At 35.8% G+C, this 26944-nt stretch overlaps 1 protein-coding gene across 1 annotated transcript in view; it reads right to left on the reverse strand.

The window, feature by feature from the left end:
- LOC145662911 (inhibitor of nuclear factor kappa-B kinase subunit alpha-like) overlaps positions 1–26944 on the reverse strand; it is a 77069-nt gene that overhangs the window by 40452 nt on the left and 9673 nt on the right. Inside the window, exons 2-7 of the mRNA XM_081728916.1 lie at positions 23206–23340; positions 14933–15135; positions 11347–11505; positions 10284–10399; positions 8126–8224; positions 1584–1691 (exon numbers count right to left, since the gene is read on the reverse strand). Of these exons, the coding sequence (XP_081585042.1) occupies positions 1584–1691; positions 8126–8224; positions 10284–10399; positions 11347–11505; positions 14933–15135; positions 23206–23326 (806 nt within the window). The 5' untranslated portion in view covers positions 23327–23340. The remainder of the gene's footprint in view (positions 1–1583; positions 1692–8125; positions 8225–10283; positions 10400–11346; positions 11506–14932; positions 15136–23205; positions 23341–26944) is intronic.

Here is a 26944-nt window from a genome sequence, read left to right on the forward strand (position 1 = left end):
TTTCAGAATTGTTGAATATTTATTCTGTTTAGTGGTAGATTTCACTCGTCTGCATTAAGTAGTGACCACTAAACAAACAAACAAACAAACAAACAAACAAAAAAAGTTCAACAAATCCGAAACATAAGGGCGTCTCTTTTTCTTCATTCCCTGACAAAAAATTGAAAAATGGATTTAGCAGGTTTTGTTTCTATACCCCTGATATGGTTTTCTTCATTCTTTTTACAACAAAAAATGTTTCTACTAACTGATCATGTTCATCTACAAAATTAACACCCTAAATGATACCCAAAAATTGATATGTCTCTCAAATTCCTAACAACATCATCAACAAATCTTTGAACTCTTCATATTCATCATGATCAGTTTCACGCGTAGTAAATACTACAACCATACCTACCTTACCTGCTACAGAAATATATATTGGACCCATATACAGGAAAATATCGATGTCTCATACAAACGTTCAGATCATCTACTTGTATGAGAATCAATTAAATTATCCGTCTAGATGAATATCAAAAGTCCCATTAATACCGAATCCGATGATTTTTTGTTTTCCATGATTTTTCAGCCATCCTAACCATTGTCAGAGTGGGGTCACACCATATTTAATATTCATCATCATTGCAGGCCTCAATGATCAATAGACGCACGAGTTTTTCGCAATGCGCGATGAAACGAAATGCGTCAGAATTAAGTAATTTTCAATTTCTTGACGTTTTATGATATTCTATGTGTATTTTCATTGGTTTCCGTTGCGCGATAAAACGCGAAATTGGTACTTTTGCGCGAAATTTCTGACAATACGCGAAATAACACGAAATTTTAAAACTACGTTTTCATTAATTTAAAAACGCCAGTTTTTCGTTGACGGAACGGTAGAACGTGGCATGAACGGTGCATTTTGAGTGATTCTGACACGGACATACAGAACATTTTGCGCGTTAGCTATCACCATCGCAGCTGGATGTGGAGGAGCCGTTTTAATTATCTAGCCAATGGCATGAACTAGTGATAAATAATAAACGTACAATAACGAAAGAGGAAAATGTGGAAACATGTAACATTATGTTTAATGCTTAAATATAACTTGTGTTACGTGTTTTCAGAAGACAGCAGGACTTTTCTATTCATAGTACGCTTAGTTACTGATTCCCCTTCAGTTTGATTATATATATAATTTTCTATAAGTGAGATTTACAATGTCAAGTGAAATATTCAGTGTATTTTGTTTTTAGGTAATTAATGGTTTATTTCTGTAGTCATCTATGAATAAAAGGAACAATTTTAAAAATGTCAGGAAATACCTTTTACCCAAAAGCTACAGAATGTGAAACTTTATTATTTGGAAAATATCATAAAACGCGAAATTTTCAAATTCTTAGTACGAAAAACTCGTGTCTCTAATGATCAGTAAGTATTCTTTCATCTATTTCGTCCCTTACTTTCAAACAACTATAATACTGTGTAGTTAAATCAAGGGTACTATTTTTCTGCATTTGTCACGATTTCTTAAATAACTGATTTCATCCATTATGTACCTATTTGTTTCCTTAAATACTACATTTAATTCAACTTACGTCGATATATGGTTCTGATGAAATAATTCTTTACTGAAGACAATTTCTCCCTCCATGGTCTGATACGCACAAATATCATCAGAAGACTTCCTTTGTACTTGTTGCATCCTGTGGATTACAATAAATTATAATAGCCTATTATAATATGTATTAAAGGAATAAAGTATTTAATACTATTACTCTGTATTAGTCTCATAAAAACAATAACGAAGCTTAATGAATTATTCAGTTTCCTCGAAGGGCCTATGGTTAGCGTACACATCTTCGGCGTGGAAAACCCGGGTCCGATTCCCGGCAGAAGCTCATGTGGTTTGGATCTCCCATTAATGCTACTTTATTTAAGCTTTTTAGCTAGGAGTGGATAAAGCTTTTAATAAGTTTGTTTGTTTATTTAAGTTTCTGTTTTTCGCTTTTATGCAACACAATATTATGAAGAACAGGACCTACTATTGACATTAATTCCGAACCACGACTGAATTTTAATCCGGTGTACTTGGTGGGCATCACGCATGATCAATCCTCAGAATACAATCTTGCCGTTTCCCATTACATTATCTCGCCTCCTGGAGAAAGCTAGATTACACCGATTCCGGCCCTTTTAATAAATACTCGTATTTAGATCAGTAATGAAAAAGATGAGCTCAAAAACAAATATAAATAGAAATGTTGAATTTGTTGGTCTCTGCGCTTTTCAATCCTTATTTTATCTTCGCTTCCCTTATAAAATCAAAATGTAATGCTAGCAATTTGAAATACGTTGGTAATCAAAGGTACTACGTAATTTTTAACTTAAACTAATTTGGATTTAAACGGCATCTTAAGTGTCACTGTTCATCTCAGCAGCCCCGAAAACTATGGATTCGACACTAATATCGGTTGTTTTCGATCATTTTTAAATATCCCCCCCTTTTCCTAAGTTCAACCGTCAAAGTGAAATGATAAAAAACATCCCATGCTCGAACCTCATCTATGTTGAAAATTTAATCGAGATCGGTCGTGTGGTTTAAGAGTTAAGTCACAAACATAGTGATTTTCATTTTTATATATATAGATTTCATTTAAACTTATGCTTATATTTATCCATACTAAAGTTCCATGTATTTCAAGTTGTCTTTATCTGTACCGAGAGACGGAGTGCTTTGTATGTATTATTTACAAGTATTTCTTTCGATTTCTGATTTTGACTTCTTTAACATTTCTACGTTTTATTTCTCTTCTAAATGTTAGGAAGGTCAGTTATGGAGATTTTAGCATTTGAACAATCTCTTACGACTTCTTTAACTCTAGTTTGTATTCTCACGGTGTTCTTGAAAGTACATTTAAATACAAAGAAAAGGCGCTGGAGGCGCAGTCTGAGGCTTCACACTTACCTGATTTCGGTACATACAAAAAATATAGTCAACACCACATTAACCTTTATCCCCTAGATTTCCTCAGGTATCCATTCTACAGAGTCCAGACATCCAGAATTAATTTCTTTTTCTACGTCGGAAACAGAAAAGTTATGTTTTCTATGTTTTGTATTATGTTCTTCTGGGTACAAAAGTAATTACGAAAGTAGAAATGCTTACTCATGAACAACTGTAAATTTAAGATTGTCTACCTACTTGGCAGTCTACCATAATTAACAATGTGTCAAGATTTGATCCAGCGAACCAATATCAGCTCAAAGATATTTGGACGACGAGGATACGCCTTAATATACCTTATTTTTCTATTTCTAACTGATTTTTTCTTCGAATCTTTTTATAATAAGTGTCCAAAATTTGATGTTGCAACTCTCAATTTCTTGCCGCATAATTCATAACCTTATATACATTTTTCTCCTTCATTTCCTTTACATTTTTGCCTGACGATTATTTAGGCAATCGTAGAACCGAATACGAATGCAACAACGAACTCAACTACTTCCACTGGATTAGAATATTTGGAAATGTGAATTACACCAACGTCCCTCTTTTAAAAATTCAATTTAAATTTAATGCTTAAAAATTCGTATGTTAAGCTAGAGAGAGAGAGAGAGAGAGAGAGAGAGAGAGAGAGAGAGAGAGAGAGAGAGAGAAAGAACGACATATTAATACTTATCAATTAACGAGAAATAATTAATTTTCATTTTTTATCATATTGCTATACTGTGTCTGAATAAACATTTTGCTGCCGAAGATCCTGTATTCCATTTCTGTGGGACTAAGTTTCCTTTAGAGAGACATGATGACACCAAACAACACTTCATGAATGTTACGTTATCTTATAATATATGTGGATAACTTATAATAATTAATACAATATACTACTGAAGCTGTGCATTATTGAAGCGAGCGATCCTCCTCTCACTAGTATCAACTCAAAATTATAGGTGTAAGTCTCTAATCTCCGACAAATACAAACAATATTTTATAAAAATATGTGTTTTTAATAAATATTCACAGAAAATTACGTTATATAACATTGGGGAGAATGTCCTCCATCATCACTGACCCATTAGAACAGCAAGCAATTGAGATTATTGGAATTTCTCAGAAAAAAATAAAACCATGGAGCGGTTAGTAAGTCCTGATTTGATTAACTTCAGCTGCAGGAGTGGGGATTGTGTGAAAACCTCAATAAACACATAAATCATAGTGTTACAATCGAATAATATTTAGGAAAGTTACTACAGTATTTTTTTAAACTTGTGAGGAGTAAGTAAAGGAGGTTCACTTTCTTGCTCTCGATTGGTTTTAAATCCAAGTAGAGGGAAGGGTTGTGATGTCTCAGAAAGTGTACGCCATATTGCATGAAAATCTAATATTCTGATGAAAGATTCTTGGATCGTATATTTTAATCTGAAAGGGGGATCCATATCACATTGTGCTTCTACTTTATTCTTTTTTGATTTCAGCTTCAGTGAATAAATGATTGTGAATTTTAAAGAAAATGTACAACATATTACACTAAAATCGATCAGTTCTGAGGTGTTAAAGGTGTATAATTCACCGCTCATTCTTGACTGATTATAATCCCAAACATTATGGAGTACCGAAAAAGAGTCAAATAAAACTTTTTTTTTTCTTTTCTTTTTTTTTTAATCAAGACCAAATGAATTTTAGAAAATGTATCGTGTACAAAGAATGCATCTAGACAGACATTAAGCATGGCCATATTATCTTAAGAGTACAAATGAGAAAAAATGAAATGAAATCTTTGAGTTTTACGTCCCACGGTTATGCAGGTTAGGCTAAAGGAGACGGTGATGGTGAGTAATGAATGAAATGGTGGAATGAAGAAAGTGGGAGGAAACGGGAGAATCCCGAGGAAACCCACACACATGGTGTTTGTCCACCACAAAGTTCACCTGGCAGGAGCTGGGATCGAACCCGGGACCCCAAGCACCAGAGGTGAACGCTCTACCACTGAGCCACCGCGGCCTTAGAGTACAAGTGAGGTGAAGTCAGTAAGCAGCTGGTGCGAAGTTCAATGTTGCTAGTGTAATTTCACGACTGGGGACAATATTCCCAATATTCCAGAACAGCGAAATCTGAAGATAATATGGGGCAGGCGGTCATGTATCACAATCTAGCGCGAGACCGCTATCTGGCATACAATATCCGATAACACCCCATCACTGCATCTGCGTTAGATTGTGAAAATTTACACCAGACTCTGGGATAAACGCATGCCGACAAACTGTGTATCGATGCCTGAAAGAGATATCTCTTTATGCCTCAGAACCGCAAAGGCAACCCGCTAGAGGCGTTTCATTCACTCTACGACAGTCACAATCCTTTAACATGATATCTAACCCACTGTGAATGGATCCAAGAACACTGATGAGTCCAGGTTCAATCTGGAGACGATTCTTGAGATCTGTACATCTGGCAGGGACTAGGGACATATCATGTCCCTGCCAATTTCGTGGAATAAGAATGTTATGGCGGTGCAGGAGTCATAGTATGCGGTAGCACCATGTTAGGAATACTGACCCCCTATATATGTTCCCGCAAGGTATTGTGAGGGATGCGATCTATCAGGATGTTATCCTGCAACAATTTGTGCGTCTCTTCCGTGGTGCATATCACCCTATGTTTCATGTAATGGACAATAATGCCCGTTCACACAGGGCGCAAGTGGTGAAGAAAACTTGGAACACAGATTATCAAATGTTTCCAGTGGTCACAATTCTTCCTGGATCTTAATCCCATATAACACGTCTGGAACGCCCTTGGACATAGGATTAAACCTGACATTCATCATCCCGGACTCTGGAGGTTCTCCAACGGATGTTGTGCACGGGTGATATGCATTACAACAGGAATTGCTGAAATGACACATCCACAGGATAGAAATACGCAGCTACTTGTATAGTCGTTCTGGTTATATTAAATGGCACCGATGTGCAATTGACAAAACTTGAGGTACAGGTACTGGACAAAATAATGGAAACATTTGTCAAAAGTGAGACATACTTTCGCTGTGCCAGGTAACACTAAGCGCTGTGTAAATCAATCGTCCCTTGTTGGTTGCAGGTAGTATGGACTGTGTACTACTAGTCGAATGAGGCAGTGTGGTTGTGGACGTTATGCAAGTGTGGTGAATGACCAGTATGTCCGACTCAAGATGTCTAACTGTTAGTGCTCATCTAGCTGGAGCATCGGTGAGCGTAACATTAACGTTATGAAGTGTAAAGTTGGCACGGTCAAATCATCTTCACCCAGCTTCAAAAGAAGCGGAACACCACTGAAGTAATCCATATGTTTTTTTGTTACATGAGAGGGTGGTCTTCCGGTTGACCTGCTGAAGAAAGAAAAGAAAGAAAGAAAAAAAAAGCGATGTGGCAATTACTTTTATCTACTTGTATAGAAAGCGATATACAAACTTAGTCAACACGTTGTTTGATCGTTATAGCTCCATATTTTGTTATTTAATATGTTGGATTACTTTAAAATGAATACTTTAGTATTATTTCTATTTTGGGTTTTGTTATTATTATTATTGATACATACCAGCAAAATTTGTTAATTTTACATAAGTTGAGCGATGGCAGGAACGCGTCCCGTTGGACTATACTCCTGCCATTTATGGCTTGTTTGGAGTTCTATTTATAAATGTGGTTAGGATAAATTTTCTGCTTGAATACAAAGGAAGCCGGTTGGGATGATTTGAACATTGCAACTATAGCATAAGACAAGGTCTCGAAAATCATGACAGTATACAGTGCACGGTAAAATAGCCTCAGCGAAGCATAACAGTAGTCGTAAGACGAAATTGCAAGATGGGGACCGCCGAGCCTTGAAAGCATACTGTAACGAGGCAGAAAAAAACAATGGCGGAGAAAGTGACTACAGAACTTAATCTGTACCTAAAACACCCCAGTGATATCTAAAACAGTGTGGTAGGAACTAAAGTACAATTCAGAAATACTGACGGGTGAGACAACTCTTCAAACAAGGTGGAAACTAGGGTTAGCGTACCGTTGCATTGGAATATTGCTGTGCCATCTTTATCGCCTGTCATTGGATCTAACGGACACTATAATAGATATATATCTTTCCGAAAATAATTATATGAAGTGTAGTTTCACCTGCCAATATTTTTGAAGATTGGTATATATAAAATAAGTATCCGTGGTCGAATTGACACTACCGAGTCCTTAATAAACGGCATGAATGCACAAAAACATAAAAACTAAACGCTCAAGAAAACTGGCAAACTTTTTTTTTTTTTTTTTTTTTTTGACGAGTCACTTTTTATCCTCTTTTCCCCTACGGTATGCGTGTTTCTCTGGTGAATTCCCTCTGAAGTATATGATATGAACTGTCTTCACCTGCTGTCAAATACAGTTGTGAATCTATTATGATTTGAGATGCTTATCACGGTATTCGCCAGCCCAATTGTCACATTCACAATTAGCTCATAGAGGCAGTGTACAGAGAACTCTTGTGTAACCATGTTCACCCAACGGTGCAAACTTTATTTCCAGGATGTGTCCCTATTCACAACGTTGGCTCTGTCCAAGAGTGGTTTCACGACCATGTTGATGAGGTATAACAATAACATCTTCCCTGGTCCGCCAGTCCTCTGATTTGAATATCATCAACATTTTATGTTTAAAAAAAGAAGTTGGCGGCGATTATCACCTCCTGCATCATCACCAGTATGCAGGACCTGTATCGGTCTGTTCCCCCATGGATTCAAACTGTATTGTGTGCTTAAGGTGGATCAACACCGTGTTAATATAAGATTCTGACTTAAAGAGGAGTTTCCATTGTTTTGTCCAATATCTGTAGGTGCCTTAAAGTCTTTATTTGTTGTGTATCTGTGTAATTTGAACTTCAGTGTGTTCTCTGGGTCTCTTTCACACATGTCCGATTCCGCAGTTCGGCATCGTTTTCTGTCTTCATTCATTTGTCACTTTCCAATGGTGTCTCTTAATTGCTAGCTACTAATGTATATAAAAACAAAGAATCTTTAAAAAATTACAAGGTCTAATTTTTATTTATTTATTTGTTCTGCGATTCTCCTCAATTTTATGAATATATTCTGGTTATTGCTAATATACTTACCAAGCTACAGGTGGCATATTCGGTAAGAACGGTCTTACTCCAGTAATACATTCATGTGTAACAAGGCCAAGGCTCCAATAATCCACTGAAGAGCTGTACCTGGAATAAAGTTATTATTACATTACTTACCATATTTAACACTTGCTGCCACACATTTTAACATATAAAACTACATACAATACTTTTTATTATTAAGAATACATTTAAACGTTGAAGCACAACATTTCATTAGACGTGTAGGCACCTATAAGTGGTTGACTTATGTGGCAAAGTGCTTAAATTCTTAAACAAAGTCTTAACGCACTTGATAATACTATTAACTTCACAAGAAATGTCGTATTTTAATAATGTGTCCTAAACAGTGATATTTTATTACAATTGTGTGTCAATAGCATATCACAGCATAACACGAAGATAGTTCAATAGATGTTCATAGTTTTAATGTGATAAGATACTTCTTTGGCAGTCAAATTATCATCGCCTGAGATAAATGACTACCCAAATGTCCAAAGAATTCTTGTGGAAGGTACTGTATGTGCTTAAAGCTGACACAAAGTTGAAATTTTCATTGTTACCGTTCATAGGTTTTCTTTGTAAATTTCTCTATCATCATTTTAAATGCCTGAGAAAGATTGTAGCAAACATTGAGGACCGTTTTTGCAAAACTTGCTTTCTAGAAAAGACAAAATTCGTCAGCAAAAAACATCACCAAACGACCTACTTACCAAAAAAAAATCTTTATATTACAGAATCAGACAGCAGTACGAAGAAATTTCTGTATAGGAATTCCAATTAGTGCTTTGTATAAAACAACTATTGAAAGCATGCCAGAAGATTGTTTTGTGAGAAAAATGGATGAAGTATTAATTTATGGATACTTATGCAAGCCAATAAGCAGTAGGAAAGCTGCTGAATGCGTCACTTTATTCACAAGAGGAAGATGGGAATGTCAAGAAGAACTTTATAATAGTGTAGTGATTCTTTGAAGGATTTTGGTTTTTAAAAAAGAAAGGAACAAAATTAAAAGACTGCAGCTTTTGTTGTTGATAATACTGAGTTACGTATTTGTACTGTACATATTTTTGTTACTAAAAGAAACGTTTTGGCTTCCACATTTCCCTACCTTAACAACGCACCCTATGTGATGTGATAAATCTGCTGATGAAGTTTTAAGAAAGACCCGCTGAGGAAGATGGGAGTTCTCATTGAAAATTTCGGCAATTGCTATATGAAAGACGTATACTAACCTTGTAAGATTAGCTGAAGTGGACATTTGTAGATGGCTATAGCACGGCCAACAAGAGATGGTCTCTGACGTTTCTTACGACATGTGGTGGGACATTGCAGCCCCTACTTTGATACCAGTGTTACCAACCACGATCACTCTGTCTTATACCATTAATTAAATTGCCACTACAGTTGCACCGAAAAAAACCTTGACACGCGAGTAGTGGCAATGTCACTGCGAGTTGTCAGAGACGTTCTCTTACTGGACGCACTATAGTTTTATAAAAATAACCATATTTTATTTCAACTTGCGATTTTTATAAATGAATACCTTTTAGACATTTAGTCTCTTTTTTATTTTATTTAATTAAATATTTTTTATAAAATCTTATGATTTTTTTAAAAAAGTAAATCTCTGGTAACTTATAAATATTTGAAACATAAAGTAGCATCTGCGCATTTTGCTATTTGCATATCTAACTTACGTTGTGATTGTAATTTTAGATGGATAAGACGTTTTTATTTTATATATTTTGTATTTCATTTTTTTACACCTAAATTAGCTGTCAAGTGTTTGAATGTTATGGAAACTCATTAATTTTGTCCATGTACACAGTATGTTTTAACGTCTTGTAACTTAAAGTATTCTTATTCCATAACAGATCGCGTAACTTTTGGTTTAACGTTATTTTCAATCTTTAAACAACGCCACTGCGAATTTTGATTTTCCCAGTTCTGTACGACCCTAGACATTATCCAATGTTATAAAGACTGATTGCCAGATAGCAAGTCTTGCAACTACGGTACCATACTTCCAAGCATAAGTTTGGATACGTTGCCAGACATAACATGGTTAGAAAGCATTCTTTCAATTATTATTATTTTATGCAATGCATGAAGATTAAATTTAGATGCTTATTAGAACACTTACTTCTTGCTCATGAACAGCTCAGGTGCGAGGTATTGTAAAGTTCCTACAAAAGATGTACACACACTGGACTGGTCTAACTCTTTGGCATATCCAAGGTCAATTAATTTATGTACAATCTGAAAGTGAAAGAGACTGAATAAGAAATATTTATTTATTTATTTTAACTTGAAAGACAGAGATTAGATAAATAGTGGTAGCAATTTTAAAGACAAAACAACGCTCGAAACTTTGGCCGCATTAAAACTTTGTGCTCTGGAAACACTTCATGCTAGCGTTAGTTATTAAAGTACTAAATTTCACACTTGACGCAGTACTTAATATTAAGTATACATAAATATAGTTTTAACAGTTACGAAATTCTTAATATGCAGCATACAGTATGTGTATAAGCTCAGAACTTGTTGAAATTAAAAATTCAAATTTTGTATGATCGATGTGCGCATAACAAACGAAAGCTTTAATTTAACGACGCTCTGTTGATGAAAGGAAACGAACGAGGAATGCAAATGAGCCATTGTGAGAAATTTAATAAGAAAACAGGAGGAAAAGGAACAATTCCGAGAAAACGCAAGGACGCGATGTTGTTCACTACAAATCCATATTACCTGAGTTCGAAGTTGCCAACCTTTCTACCAAAGATGTGCTTCATTACTGAACCACCATAATTCCTGTGTGCATATGAATGTCCGAAGTATTTAATTTGGCAACATTGTACATATATGAATTTGAAAATACATCCGTTGGAAGACATCTACAACGTAAAATATTACAGGATAAATTTCCTAAAAAGTACAAGGAATAGGTTTGGTTATGTTTTAGTACACTGATCAAATTATACTATTTTGAAATATATAAGTTATATATACACATCTCACTGTAATTACAAAAACTATGTGAAGCACTGATAGAACGAAGATATAAATCATGACAAAAAGTGCTCGCGGGAAGCAGTTGAAATATAAGCTCAAAAAATACATAAAAGGAATATTGCTCAGGTGAGTTTTAGTTGTTATTATTATCATAATGTGTCCCATACGCTCAATACCCAATTATTTTTACTTACTTTGCCATCCACATCTTGTAATACGATGTTTTCCGGTTTGAGATCTCGATGTGTTATCTTCATGGCGTGCAAATATTCTACTGCATCTGCAACATCTTTCACTAACCTTCGCACTTCGTTCTCTTTCAATCCACAACAGTTTTCGGGTCGATTTAAAATCTGCAAATGAAAAAAGGATTTATATATATATATATATGTTTAACTTACTGTTAGTAATTTAATATCTAGTTAAATATTACGATATATCATCGGGACTGTTATAGAGGTTAAAATTGAAAATCTATTTAAAAAAAAGAACAATTCTGCACGCTGCATACTACGGATGTGAAAGTTAACTAAGAATGTGGTTTTAACTGAGGGGACGAAGAAAGGCTGAGGGTTGCCAAAAATAATGCTTTGAGGAAAATATTTGGTATAAATATAAGCGAACAAATAGATGCACGGTATAAGTGCGAAATTCTACAATATGTACGCCAAAGAAAATATTAATGGTAATTAATGAATCTATGGTGGGCAGGGGATGTCACCTGCACAAGAAATGCGTGTGGGATGTATAGTTTTAGTAGGTAGATCAACGGGAAAGAGACTTTTGGATAGACAAATAGCTGGATAAATAAGTTTTCACTGGATTGGATTGATACAGTATAGATCCATTGGTTAGCTTTCTTTTATGTAAGTATGACCTTCGGATGTACATTTTGGAAAGAAAAGTTTAAGTTAAGGTCAACAATAAGCGGAAAAAAAAATGACAGTGTCGCTGTCAGCAGAGTAGCACAAAATCAGACCGACAAGCAAGAGACTATGGTTTGCTTTCCTGCCTTCACTCACACATAAAATATAGAGTAGTTATCTTACTGTGTCGTTGTCCTTGTTTTGTGCCACGGCGGTTTCAATGGACACCACCACCTTCATCAGTCGGAGAATCTTCGTGCAAATATCGCAGACTATCAGAGCGAAGTTTAAAATAATACTGGGTTACTCAACTTGTACTTCTAATGAGTCATACAAGGACAACAAAATAGAAAATACTGTCTGATCCCGAGGATGGTAACATTACAATACACTTTTCCAACAACCTTTGGCGTGGGAGACCCGGGTTCGACTTCCGGTGGGAGCTCATGTGGTTCGGATTCCACCGTCTCATATAGCCTCGCTGCTGAACGGCACGTAAAACTCAAATTCAACTCAATTCAACTTTTTGAATAACTACTTTCCGAACCAAACCAGCATCTGTCAACTAACCATACTCATAAGGATTCCAAGGCGGTAAATTGTGAAAATACTTTAATCGAACCACCACCTTCACTGGAAATTAAGCAACAAAACCATTTCTGAAAAACTTACTGACATTTCATACAGGTCTTAAATTTAGCATATTAAATAAAGGCCTTAATTCTTCAGTTCTGTAAAAAAAAAAAAAAAAAAAAAAAAAAAAAAAAAAAAAAAAGGCAGTCTACTGAATAGATTTTTTCAGGACTGAACTCTGCACATATAACGGCTAAACAACTTCAATTAAATTAATGAAGGGAGGAAATAACCGAGTTGAACTAATCTTTAAATACCAAATCCTCTGTAGGTGCGAATTCAATAATACATAAGGGGGCCGCGGTGGCTCAGTGGTAGAGCGTTCACCTCTGGTGCTTGGGGTCCCGGGTTTGATCCCAGCCCCCGCCAAGTGAACTTCGTGGTGGACAAACACCGTGTGCGTGGGTTTTCTCGGGGTTCTCCCATTTCTGCCCACTTTCTTCATTCCACCATTTCATTCATTACTTATCATCACCGTCTCCTTTAGCCTAACCGGCATAACTGAGACACTTTATTTTCAATAATACATAAAAAGTGAAAAAGTGCATGACTGGACAGGTATCTTCGGCCCACTATGCCGATGCATTAACCACTAGGCTACCCAGTCTGCTCCCAAAACAGCCATACATTCTCCCACTCTTCAATGCTCTTGCACTCAGACCACAACCTAGCTGTTATGCTTGGTCAAATCCAGTGTCTACGTTCACAACACTGCTAACGGTTGTATTATCACTATATTAATGAAAGGGTGAAACAAAAGATTTAAACTTATTTTTACACACCAAAATCCTCTGTAGGCGCGAATTCAATAATACACAAAGAGTAAAAAAAAAAAAGTGCATGACTGGACAGGGTCTCGAACCCGGGATCTTCGATGTACCATGTCGATGCGTTAACCACTACGCTACCAGTCTGCTCACAGAATTAAAAAAAAAAAAAAAAAAAAAAAAGTTCATATAAGGATCAGCTAGAATTTAACAACTGTTGGTGTAAACAATTTCACTAGGGTTGCCACATCTTACGTTTTTTTAGTACGATTTACGTTTTACGTTTTTATTTTCCCAGCAGGACGACTTCTCCCGTTTTCTTAAAAAATAAAAGCAATGACAGTCCTGGTCTTTTGAAAATGTTTTCACATGTTAGTGCGATTTTTTTTTTTTTTTTTTTTTAAATCAGAGGAACTGATTTCTTACATACTGTTAACAACACAACCCAACGATGTATCCTACTATTCAAAGAGAAAATACAACATTTGCGTTTTTATCTCCTGTCTAACAGACACTGCAACTTTGTGTCTAGGAATACTTTTGTTTCAGCATCTAATCCTTCGTCGGTCAATACCACACACCTAGATCACATCGCTGTTTCGACCGATCGTAATACACTGGTATCAGAAACAGAAGATAATGTGAACCAACAAAGGCAGAACTCCAAGCGGTTATGAATTTCGATATTTCCTGTAACGATCTTTTGAACATATAAAAATGGATGTGGGACTGTAAAAGCAACAACTATTTGTGTAATGTACTTGGTTAGTTTGTTTTGAGTTTAGCGTCCTTTCAGTGCTGAGGCTATATGAGGTGAGAACCTACAGCTCAATATTGGATCCGAATGAAATGATCTCCCACCGGGAATTGTAATAATTTTTTTTTTTATATGTAATGTAATTATTTTTAATGAAGCAGTTCCCACTTAAAAAAAAATATTCTATGTTACTACTTACGTTCACATGCATGTTTGTCATACATAAATTCTGAATTTCATATACCTTCCTTTTCTGTCCATCCAAAAATCATAGCCCTTTTCCCTCTGAAAAATCTGGCAACCCTGAATGGAGGTCACCTCATATCCATCATAAACTGTTCAGCGTAAAATTATCAATTCTAAGAAGAGGAAAAAGACATACAAAGCCACTACATTTCAGTCTAAAATGCTGCAGTTACCATTTTTACCGAACGTAAGAAAGAAAGAAAACAATTAAAGAGATTCAAGAAGTAACTCGGCGATTTGCACCACATGAATAGTGAGACTGCAAAATATCATAGAAAAACAATATCCCAACACGCACAACAAGGTAATAATATATGTTCTCTTTTATATAAATTTGTGCATTAAAATGCATATTCGATATATTACCATAAAAATAATAATAGTATTCATATGTTAGCGATTTGATTCGCAGATAATGGTCCCAAAAGTTGAGATGTTCCCTAGCAACTGTCCAGAAGTGTGAATGTTCTAAAGAAAAGGGACAGAGAACGACCTATTAATACAAACTCACCTGTCGTAAATCTCCCTTTGAGCAGTACTCCATACATAGCAACGGAAGTTCGACTCGAAGGATTTCTAAGTCTTTAGGTACTGGGAGCGCTTTGACAACATTTCTATGAGACAACCGCTGCATTATTTCGACCTCTTTTTCCCATCGTTCTTTATGCTTTCGTGTCATCATATTGTCTGTTCCCCATCTGCATTTCTTTAGCGCTAAAAAGAGAAATAAAAATATGAATAATTCTGACATTTAAAAAATCAAACTTTACTCTTCTGACGGTACTTAAGATATTTTAGACATACAATGAAATTTGTCTTTGTTGAACACTGCTGATTCCACAGAAATCTGGCCAACTTAGATTAGTAGAGTATTTACTAAACGTAAGTGGTAACTGACATATTTTAAAACCCTAACTTTTAAAAAACATTATTTTATATGAAGTTCTAAAGATCAATTGTCCAATCCCTAATTTTAACTAACTGTTACGAAACTAGAACATACTTAATAAACAGTATATACAGCATCTACGTTCAATTACTGAGATTGAAAACACAGAAACATAAGGGATCCCCTAGCACAAAAAGCAACTGAAGAATAGTAAAGAAAAGAACTGTGTAAAGCATACCTTTTTCTGTAAGATTGTCCATAAGTAGAAGCTTTGCTTTGTTATAATTAAATACAGGTATAAACTAATTATTTGCTGAGCATACTTTGTTATAATTAAATATAAACTGTGTAAAGCATACCTTTTTCTATAGACATTTAAAATAACAGTAATAACAAATCAGCTGTTATTGTGCTGCCAAAATGTCTTGAGCCGTGGCAAAAATGCGAACTAACGCTCACACCCTCACACACCCACGCGTGAGCCAATAAGGGTTCAGCTGTTGCTAAGCGAGAGAAAGCGAGTGGAATTTCTTCTGATAGCAGCGCTTGCAACCGAAGACTAGGGATCAAGTCAATGTAGCATATCTATAGTAACACATTTATATCGGGTTGCTAATTTCGTTTTATGTTTCAGTCGCCCATATACGTTCTATATTTATGGTACTCGTCTTTTTCTTATAGTCGGTCCACTGCAATGCTTCTGAAGCAAAACATAAAGAACCAAAGTGCAAAGGAGTTCATACTTTAAAAGTTTTACTATCTTTTAACAAACTGTGAGGTGCCATTACATACGGTAGCTGTTTATACCTTGTGAATTGTCCACAAAGGATAAGTTCTTTATTGAAAGAAAAAGACGCCGATATGTTTATCATCATAAAATAATAATAGAATAATAAAACAACATTTTGTGTTCCTGTGCCCAATTCTAAAATTTGACTTTCTCCTCCAGTCTGTCATCAAGGTAGTATTATGGTCATTGACTTTGAAGGACAACTGTACAGCATTACATGGGAATTGATGATTTCTAGCTTCAGAATATCTGCCTCGCAAATACCAAATATGAAAGTAGTAATAACAAAGAAATACAGACATACATATATATACAGACTGAATCAAAAGTCTGGACACGGTGGAATAAATCGAGAACTTAACTTCGAATCGAAAAACCAAAAAACACGTGTTTAGTAATATTAAAAAAACTATCTGATGAAACCAAACTCGACCCTCTAGACCCACCCCCTGGGGGCTGGGGTGGGGTCAACTTTGAAATTTCAAATGGAAACCCCAATTTTTGATTGCAGATTTGGATTCTACAGCCCAAACTATGTAAGGTTTCATCAACACTTTTCCGTCGATGCATTATATGGCGCCATAATCGGCGAAAGTAAATTAACTGTTTGGGGTGAAAAAGAAAGACATTTTGCTGTTAGACCGAGAATCGTTACCAACAGAATCGTCACCGTTAACGACCTGCCACTTATAAACGAATCGCTCAGGTGAACGTCGCTTTAACATGTGAATGAACGAACGAGCAATTGGAATGTTATCCCAATGTTGCAATCCCATGTCACGTGCCACTAAACGTGTTATAATTCACACATCCATACGTTGCATGTGAGAAGAGAAAACAATAATGAAACGAATAACACACACTCACACACAGGTATCACTTCTTGTACAAATGCTCCACTATAATGCTCAAATTACAGGTTACGCCTATAACCTTCGTCATGTCTATCCCGAACGAAAGTTCGATCAACGTACTTAAGAGGACTCCATGTCACGAAAATGAAATGAAATTTTTGAGTTTTAGGTCCCACGATTTTGCCGGTTAGGCTAAAGGAGACGGTGATTATGAGAGAGATGAATGAAATGGTGGAATTAAGAAAGTGGGAGGAAACGGGAGATCCCCGAGAAAACCCACGCACACGGTGTTTGTCTACTACAAAGTTCATTTGGCGGGAGCAGGTTTTGAACCTAGGACCCCAAGCACCCGAGGTGAACGCTGTACCACTGAGCCACCGTGGCCCCATCCATGCCACAAAATTAAGGTGGTACCGTACATATGTATTGAAATGTGCACTCTGTTCACACAATGCTCTTTAGTGGTAACTCCTTTAGTTTTGAAATTATATTGGAACGACAGAATCTAACCTTGTCTAGGGTCCGATGTGATCAATTTATTGATGACACATTAATAATGTCGTATTTACGATTTTGTTTCGGGAGGGGCTTTGCTAACTTTCGGGGGGACTTTGCCTGGAAATGTGAAAATTCTGCAAGATATTTCATTTACTTTACTATACTAAGTAAGATTTCGGGGGGGGGGGGCTTAAGCCGGAAGCCACCCCCTAAATACACCACTGCACATTATAGACATTTAAAAATTAAAGGATGAAAGGATTAAAAATAAAAATAAAACATACTACTACAGACTACTACCCTTCACAGACTACTACTACTACTACTACTACTACTACTACTACTACTACTACAACTACTACTACTACTAATGCTACAATTACTACTACTACAACTAATGCTACAATTCCTATTACTACTACTGCTACTACAACAACTACTAGCAAATAATAATAATAATAATAATAATAATAATAATAATAATAATAATAATAATAATAATAATAATAATAATAATAATAAGAAGAAGAAGAAGAAGAAGAAGAAGAAGAAGAAGTAAAGAAAGAATTCAATAATAATTTCACCCATCTAAAACTATGCGAGACTGCGAGCAGTCTCGTGAGTCGCAGTCCGACTATTCGCACAAATCAGGCGAAATGATGGCGAAAATCATGATGCCGTCGCTTCGGGGGACGACGTCGTGCCACTGCTGGGCCAAGACAACCGTCTGTCTCATAGCTGCCGTTCCTGAAAGCGGCGAGGCCGTCACGGTGTTCGCTGCCAAGCCGACAAATAGGCAGCCGCCTTTGAACCAGCACCAGCACACCCTTTTCCCTGCTGTCACCCAATAATCGACGACGGTCGGACAAACTTCGTCGGCAATTGTTCATGGGGAACGTCTCGGTTCCAAAACCTAATAGAGGTTCGGATCTCACTTTCAACTGTAGGTCCCGTCTCTCTCGTCCCACTGCGGAAAAGGAACGATAAACAGCCTAACAAACCCAATAGTCACACATTTTCTTTTGTTTTTTGATCACATGTATACTTCTTTCATCACGTCTACAGAATTGAAGCTAATTAAAGTTCATATAGGGAGTTCTCCTGATTTCGCCATTACAGCGCCACGTCACACAGCCACAACGATGTTTCGACTAAATCTTATACAGGTTTGTGCGCAGAATCCGACTCTGCAATAAGAAATAAAAGCTTCCATTTCAAATCTTTCAGCTAACCCCACCTAGCGGTAGGGTGCGGTATCGTGTTTGGTACCATTGAATAACTTTGTTGATCCGACGCGTATTTCTCAAAATACTGCACCTTGTACAGACGGTCGGGGCTAATATCAAGCTCATAAACGAAGAGGGGAGCATCTAATTTCGCCGATTACAGCATGATATCACACATCGATGAAAAAGTTTTGATTATACCTTACATTATTTGGGATGCAGTCTCCGAATCTTCAATAAAACATTGGAGTTCCCATTTGAAAAATCAATGTCCCCCCCCACTCCTCTTCAGAAGGTGGGGGCGGAGTGTTGCGTTTGATATCATCGGATAGCTTCTTGAAACATATTAAATACGTTTTTTTGCGCTTTTATGATCAGAAGTGTATTTCTCCAGTTACTCTACCGTGGCCAAACTTTTGGTTCACCTGTTATTTCAAACATAAATTAGCTTGACAGTTACAGGCTATTTTTGATAATTTCACACCATTCGAACATTTGCACGTTATAGGGCCAATTCTACACTATCCTGATATCTTTTAATCGTCAGATAAGATAACACTGGTCGCAGTGGTCATGTGTTATTTTGTGTAAGATGAGATCTACTACCGCGACAAGGTTGGATCATTCCGATAATTTATCTTTATCAGAGAATGGTACAATCGACCCTAATGAATGTCATATTTTAGCGATTAGAAAACAGTTATATCAATACATTTTCATCTTAGACACAGAAGTCAAAAAACACCATAGTGCAATAAGCAGATACTTCAATAGCTATACTTTTCTTCAATTTTCCTTTTACTTTTAATTGTTTTATTTTTTGTCCTCTACTCGCCGCTTTTGAATTTTCTGGTTTGCAACACTGATACTGCCCGAAGCCCGAATGAAGAAGAAGCGCCTTTCTCTGTGTCTTCTGCCTGTGTGTAGTGTGCTTCTATCCAGTGACGAGAAGGAACAGAGAAGTGAACCAGTGACACTGAACGAGAACAGAGGTACCAAGCTCATGAACGAAATGGGAGTATTTAGGGGCCATTTATTTTCCCCGATTACTGCGCCATGTTATGCATCGACAGAAAAGTGTTGATGAAACTTTACATAGTTTGGGCCGTAGAATCCAAATCTGCAATCAAAAATTGGGGTTTCCATTAGAAATTTCAAAACTGACCCCACTCCAACCCCCAGGGAGTGGGTCTAGAGGGTCAAGTTTGGTTTCATCAGATAGATTTTTTAATATTACTAAAAACGTGTTTTTTGATTTTTCGATCCGAAGTTAAGTTCTCGATTTATTCCACCGTGTCCAGACTTTTGATTCACTCTGTATATATATATATATATTGATTTGTGTGGCCAAGATACAAAGTCATTTTAATACTTGAAATAAAGGAATCAACTTGTTATAATGCGACCCAGGTACAAGATATGCAGGTCAATTTATAGAGTAATAAGAAATATAGGTTTTACGAAGTTTCCCGGTTTCATAAAAGCAAGGCCGAGTTAGGCGGATGGCTAAGTTAAAAGGTTTTACTGTAAAAGGAAATCAAGCAAGTTTTAAATCTACGATTCATCTGCTTTTATTTACAGAGAATATTTAATTAATAGTTCTTGCACTGGAAGGCAGTCAAGTGGGAAATAAGAAAACATATCGGCAGTACTAGCAACAATAATTGATTAAGATGATCTATAGATGGTCTGTAGACAGAAACGGCAGTAAAATATTAAAATATAATCATTTAAATTAAACGGCAACAGTGAAACATTAACCAATTAACTAATTGCAATGAATTAAATGCAATTTGAATGCCACAATAATCGCATCAAGCATCATGTAATGTTGTACATAAGTGTATGTTTGTAAGTTTGCCAGAGTAGGCTAATATGACTTATGGACGAACAGTTTGACATGAAATTTGAACTCATATCTTTGTATCAGGAATAGAAGCAGGTATTCCACATCAAAGACAAGTACACTAAATTTTCAAACACCAGAAAGCTTTTGGTATAGAATTGTAGGTTATTGTATTATATACAATATAACAAGAGAAGAGTGCAAGTACGACCTAGTATAAAACATTACGACACTTGAAAAAAGTAAGTTTCGCTTTTCACATTTGTGAAACTATGGTACACTTCCAAATTATGAGAATTATTCAACCTTGAAACTGGAAGTACTAGATCTACAAATTCCATCTAACAGAGGAATAATGTGAGAGATAGAATCTGTTCAACTGACGCTGCATTCGTATCAAAGACAGTTCCTTGCTCTCTCTTACAATTATTACTGTATAGGAATCAATTTCAAATCCAAAAAGTTCTACTACTTCGTACAACCGGTTTCAGTAGAATAAGTTGAGATAAAATGTATTCTTTCGATATATAAAAATCGTTTTTCGCCTCCCATTACCGGCTTCGCTCTATGGGGTCAACTTGATAATGGGAAGTAAAAGTAATGGTACATTTATATCATTTCCCGTTGCAATAGAGAAGTCATATCGGAGATGGAACCTATTCTTGCGGTACTGAATGCATTATCAAAAACCTGTTTCTCATTATTACTGTATTTTCTTATGGCAATTAGCGTTGAAATTAAATAAATTTCCAGTACTTCCGGTCTGAATAGAGGGATAAAGACGAAGATAAAGCGTATTCCTTGGACGCTGCGTTCAAATTAGAGAGCATCATTCAGGATCAGTCCTCAATAGTACCAGGGGTGGAACAAGGGCCGGGCAACCTGGGTAACTGCCCGGGGCGCCGAAACAAACATCAAAAAGTAACTTTTATAACATGTTTTTTACTGACTTTTTGGTTTATATTCTTGTAAAGTAGCGTCAATTACATCATCTTTTTCTATTTCACTATGGAAGAAGAGAGAATTCATAGTACTAGGGGAGCTGTATCGACAAATGAAGACATGGCATGTAGAAAAAAGAGTGGAGGGGAAGTTGGTATTGTTTATAGCGGGCTATGCTCTTTGTGAATTTTCCCCTGAAATGAATGTTATTGGATTTTATATATGTTGTTCTTTTAAAGTGGTAGTGGAGGGGGGACATGATGTTGATTGAGTTCGACATTCTTCAAGACATTGACATTGACATACATGTCATTGTCAGAGATTTTGCAGACAAAAAAAAAAGTTCGAAAAGTTATGTTGTAATTGTTGTGAGGTGATGAAAACCGATGTATTTAACATTGTTTAATTTGTTGCTAATTTTCAGTAATATTGGAATTTAACTTTTTATTTAGTTTTCCTTAAGTTTTGTTATGCTACGAATCACGCCTGAGGCCGAAGTTTGAAAAAATTAGGAAAACATTTGTGTAAATTATTCTAGATTTTAAGATATTGTTTTTTTTATGAAACAAAAAGATATGGACGCTTTCTCATTACGTTCTCTAAATTGACTTTGATATGGTTTACTTCCCATCAAACTTATGAAAGTTAGAGGACTTCTAATAGACCTACTTGATAAAACATGTTAATAAGCTTTAGGCTTGTAAGAGTGTTCAATAACTGAACAAATTCATGAGATACGTTTTATGAATGCTGTGGACTTCAACTACTAGAACCTACATAAAAAAGGTTGTTCATATTGCTGTGCGTAAAACACGTTCAACATATGTGAAATGTATTTATAAGTATTTTACGTTATTAGGGTTGATTGTTACATAGTCGAATATATGATAGAATGACTCCTGATATTATTGATATAACAAAACAATTTACAATATAGTAGTAATCATGTCATCATTAGTAGTATTCAATAAATACTATTCGATATTGCTTTTGTTTACATATATCGGTATATAAATAATAATAATAACACAATGTATTTGATACTATTAAGTACTAAATATGCCTATATCATGTATTTGAGTATTATTTTTTCTTTCTGAAAAATGGGTTTGAAATATCAAAATCACTGTGATAAAATGTAAAATAAAATAAAGGCTAGGACTAGGGGGGCGCCAAAATGTCACTTTGTCCAGATGAAAATTTTGTCTTGGTCCGCCCCTGCATGGTACACGTCGCCCCCACCACCAGCTCCGGCTACTTCACGGAATTCGAATTCACGGAAGCACCAATGAGATGAATAAGAAACCCAAATTAATGGGTAGGGAAGCAGTGGCTGAGTGGTAGGAAGAACAATCAATTCTTGTGTGCAGAGTCCGTAGTTCGATCCCCGCTCGTGCCAAGTTGGTTTTGTGGCGGACAAACATCTTATGTGTGTGTGTGTGTGTGTGTAAATTCTCTCGATGTTTTTCCGTTTCTTTCCACTTACTTTATTCCACCATTTCATTCATTATTATCATCGCCGTTTCCCTTAGCCTCGGTTTATAATCGTAGGACGTGAAACTAAACTTTTAATTTCACTTGCATTTCTTAAATTAACAGCGACATAAGAATAAGAATTGCACATATCCTTGGAGTAAATCTAAAGTATAGACAATATATAACGCCATGTAATGTTAAATACGATTTTCGTAATAAGATATACACAAGAAAACTAACAGACGAAGAAAATAGAGAGCTACCTATCATTTCGTCTCTGGTTTTGTGTCTCCATAAGGTAACTATTCCAAAACCTCCACTTCCTAAAACTCGCTCTCGGATCCAATTCTCCACTTCCGTGGGTTCGTCAGCCATTGCAGACATTCTGAAAGGCTACCCTGCAACATTAAAGAAAATATATAATTATATATTAAAACATACAACCTACAAATGAAACATGAAAAGGTAATTTCTTTCTATTATATAAGTAACATATATTCTGGGTATGTATGGCACTTTCTAGAACTTTCTCCTGTCTCTCTTAAATTTTATTCAGAGCTCCCTCGTGGCTAAGCGGTTAGCGTACACGCCTTTAGGGTGGGAGATCCGGATTCGATTCCCGGCAGTTCATGTTGCTCGGATTCCACGTTAAGCTGTAGGTCCTCGTCTTCTATACCCTCGCTGCTGAAAGGGACGCTAAACTGAAAAGCAAATCAAATTTAACCTAAATTTTACTTTGACACTGACTTGACTACTTTTCTCATTGTCAAAACATTTAAACCCATAGGCAGTATTAAACGACAGGACGATTTTTATTTCTGATTTTCTTCTTTATATTTCGATAACAAATCCTGGGTTGAAAGCAATGCATCTATCTAATACCTTCAGTGTGAGTGTGTGTGTGTGTTTGTGTCATGTATACCCTTCTCCACAACCATGTACATATTTTTTTATTCTGATAGGCCATAAAATATTTTTACTCAATGACTACAATATCTTTTGTGTACTTAATCACGTGATATGATGCATATGAATTAACCAAACAAACAAGTAGCAGGTCACAATGTACAGCATGTGAAGGAATTTGATTTGGTCTTGCGTAGACGGAACTCCTTAATAAACTAAATATTATCAAGCCTAGTCTTAAATATAGCATTTTTTCCTCAACTTAGATCAATTTTATTCTAAGATGAGTGAATATTTCAAAACAAAAAATATTTGTCTTTAGATTCGCTATTTATTTAGTTCATTTTAGCGTTGTATTCCACGGGTTGATTAGTATTCTTTATCCTGAGCATTCAATAATCCGCTAACCTCATCAGCATAGCAGGTAATGTATCACGCAAGGACGATATCCATAATTACTCCCAGAGGAAAATATAGGAAAAATATTTTTGACTGTCCATATCTTGGAATCAACTGGATGGATCACCTCCAAGAACGAACTTTTGACCCTCTATATTTTGGGCAAAATTAACAGTGATCCACAAAGATCATCTTGAGATTTTGTGTTTTCCGAAAGGAAAACCAGACTGATAGAGTAAATATGTGTATAAACAAGTCCTTGTTAAACCATACTCCTTAAAAACTTACCAAATCACCCATATAACAATTCGACGCATATATATATCAAACTCCCCAACTTATCATCTTAAGTATGTATTTCTTAAGAAATCACGCACTTTGTAGAACTGTATATTCTGATTAGTTTCCTCCATTGTAGATATAGTGTTAATGGATTTTGAATTACTGTCATTATATTTCCTTGTCAGGCAAAAATGTCTGTAAATTATATATCTGTACAACATTACCTTGTTAATACTTCAGTTGATATAAAAATGAGTACTGATATATCACCGAATCACTGGTAGTTAGTTCTTAAACCTTTATTGGTTTTCCACCATATCTGCACTCAAATTTTCTTGTAAGTTTAATGAAAGTCCCAAGCTTAAATAATTGCGTCTAGTACACTTGCAAATAAATATCACTTAAATTGATATGAAAAGCTGGTGTGAACATCTCATTCAATCACTTGAACTAAATTTCTTCGATCCGTACTGTTTTCCATCTTACTTCTTATTAACTTGAAATAGAATAGAATACTTTATTAATCGTTGAACAACTGCATGTTGTAATAGATTTGGTCAGGAATAAAATTAATACATATAATAATAGAAGATAATATACAAGAAATAAATATTGTAATAGTGATAAGGACAATAACAATGAATATAATAATATTCAGTAATACAATATAAACATTAGTATTACACTACCTTATGCTAGGAGTTGATCATCATGCACTCCTCGAACTATTTCAAACTATAGACAGTAGTCTATAAGCATATTTATAATATATCTTCTGAAATCTGTTAAATTCATTTTATGCGTAGTTTGAGGGAGCAAATTAAATAGTTTTATAGCATTATATTTGTAACTTTGTTGTATCTTTATAACTGCTACCAGGTTATAGAAGTATTTTTTGTGGACGCTCTGTATATTCCGTAAAGACAGTGATTATTTTTTCATTTATACTTTGTTCTGCGACGCAACTAAGTTCTTTCTTCGGTGGGAATTGCTTCTTTCCCACACAACTGGACAAAGAAGTCTCTCATTGTTTTTTATATATATATATATATATTTAAAACATTGCTTTCTGGTGAGAACATTTCAGTGAGCGACGAAACTTTTCAGTGTTTCTCCCTGACTTATTAATATACACAGTACATATTCTGCTGTTATTTGGAACTGAATTAAGTGCTTTCTTTAATCATTTATGGAAATACTAGCTACCAGATGTTCATACACCAGAGAGACGCCAACTTCATAGCTTTTGCAGTTCCTTATCTGTACTTTCACATGCCCGAGTTATCGCAATGTCTCGTGCATCGTGGCCAGTGGACTAAAATTATCATAAATTCTTTTCCGTATTCTGTTTGCATGTGCATACAGGTGATTTAACTGAGTGGTTTTTAGAATGAATTGCCAACACTCTTCAGTCAACCACTGCAGCACGTATCTCAAACTTTTGCGCTTGAGGAGTTTGACTCCGGAATTGTGTGCAGCCACCACGCACATTGCGTCGGGAATTAAGTATGATTTTGTGTTAAGGGGTATGAGCTATTAGCTGGTGAAGGACGTTTTCTTACGGCTAGCTCCAACTAGTGAAGTCCCAGGTTCACATATCTTGTGCGCTAAAGAGTTATAAACGCACCCTCCCACATTAGCATTCCACTTTGGAAGTTGTGACGTTTTGCTGAAGACTCATCTTAACTCTTCAGGATTGTTTGGCGCAGCAACTAGATTACTACGTGGGATTATCCCGGCAACTTTTCCCCCAAGTGCGTCAATGGTGCGAGAAAAGCATTTACAGTGAAATCTGAATTATAATCTTCTATATATATATATATAGAAGACTATATATATATATATATATATATATATATATATATATATATATATAGAAGTGATAAAGGGCTACAGTGCGTTGAAAAGGCAAAGTGCGATTGTGATAATGGAAACAATCATATATATATATATATATATATATATCTAGTGTTAATTGTTGTGATCATTTCTCTTCGTTTTTCTTTTAATAGTATTCTAATAAATAAGTACAGTGTCATTTAACTCAGTGTGTTTTCGTTATATGTGTGAATGATATTTGTGTGCGTTATGGTCTGGATGACCGTCTGATCGTCCGTGAGGTTTCCGAGACGAGATATCCGAACCTCTCGGCGCCTAATGCTCATCTCATCATTGAGACCAACGAGCGATTTGGAAACAATTTGTAATCCCTTCTCGGAGAGGTCCTTCATCGTCCTATCCAGGTAAGTACAGGTCACAGGAGAATACTTACTGGTAAGACGACGAATAGTAATCCGATACGGGACAGGACGTTTGGGCGCCGCCATTTGGGCGCGGACGTTTTGGCGCTGCCGTTTGGGCGCAAAGCCGTTTAGGCGCCAGACGTTTGGGCGCGAGATACATAGTAAAAATCAC

The sequence above is a fragment of the Thermobia domestica genome, chromosome 10, assembly GCF_964235325.1.
Source record: "Thermobia domestica chromosome 10, izTheDome1.hap1.1, whole genome shotgun sequence".
Lineage (NCBI taxonomy): Eukaryota > Metazoa > Arthropoda > Insecta > Zygentoma > Lepismatidae > Thermobia > Thermobia domestica.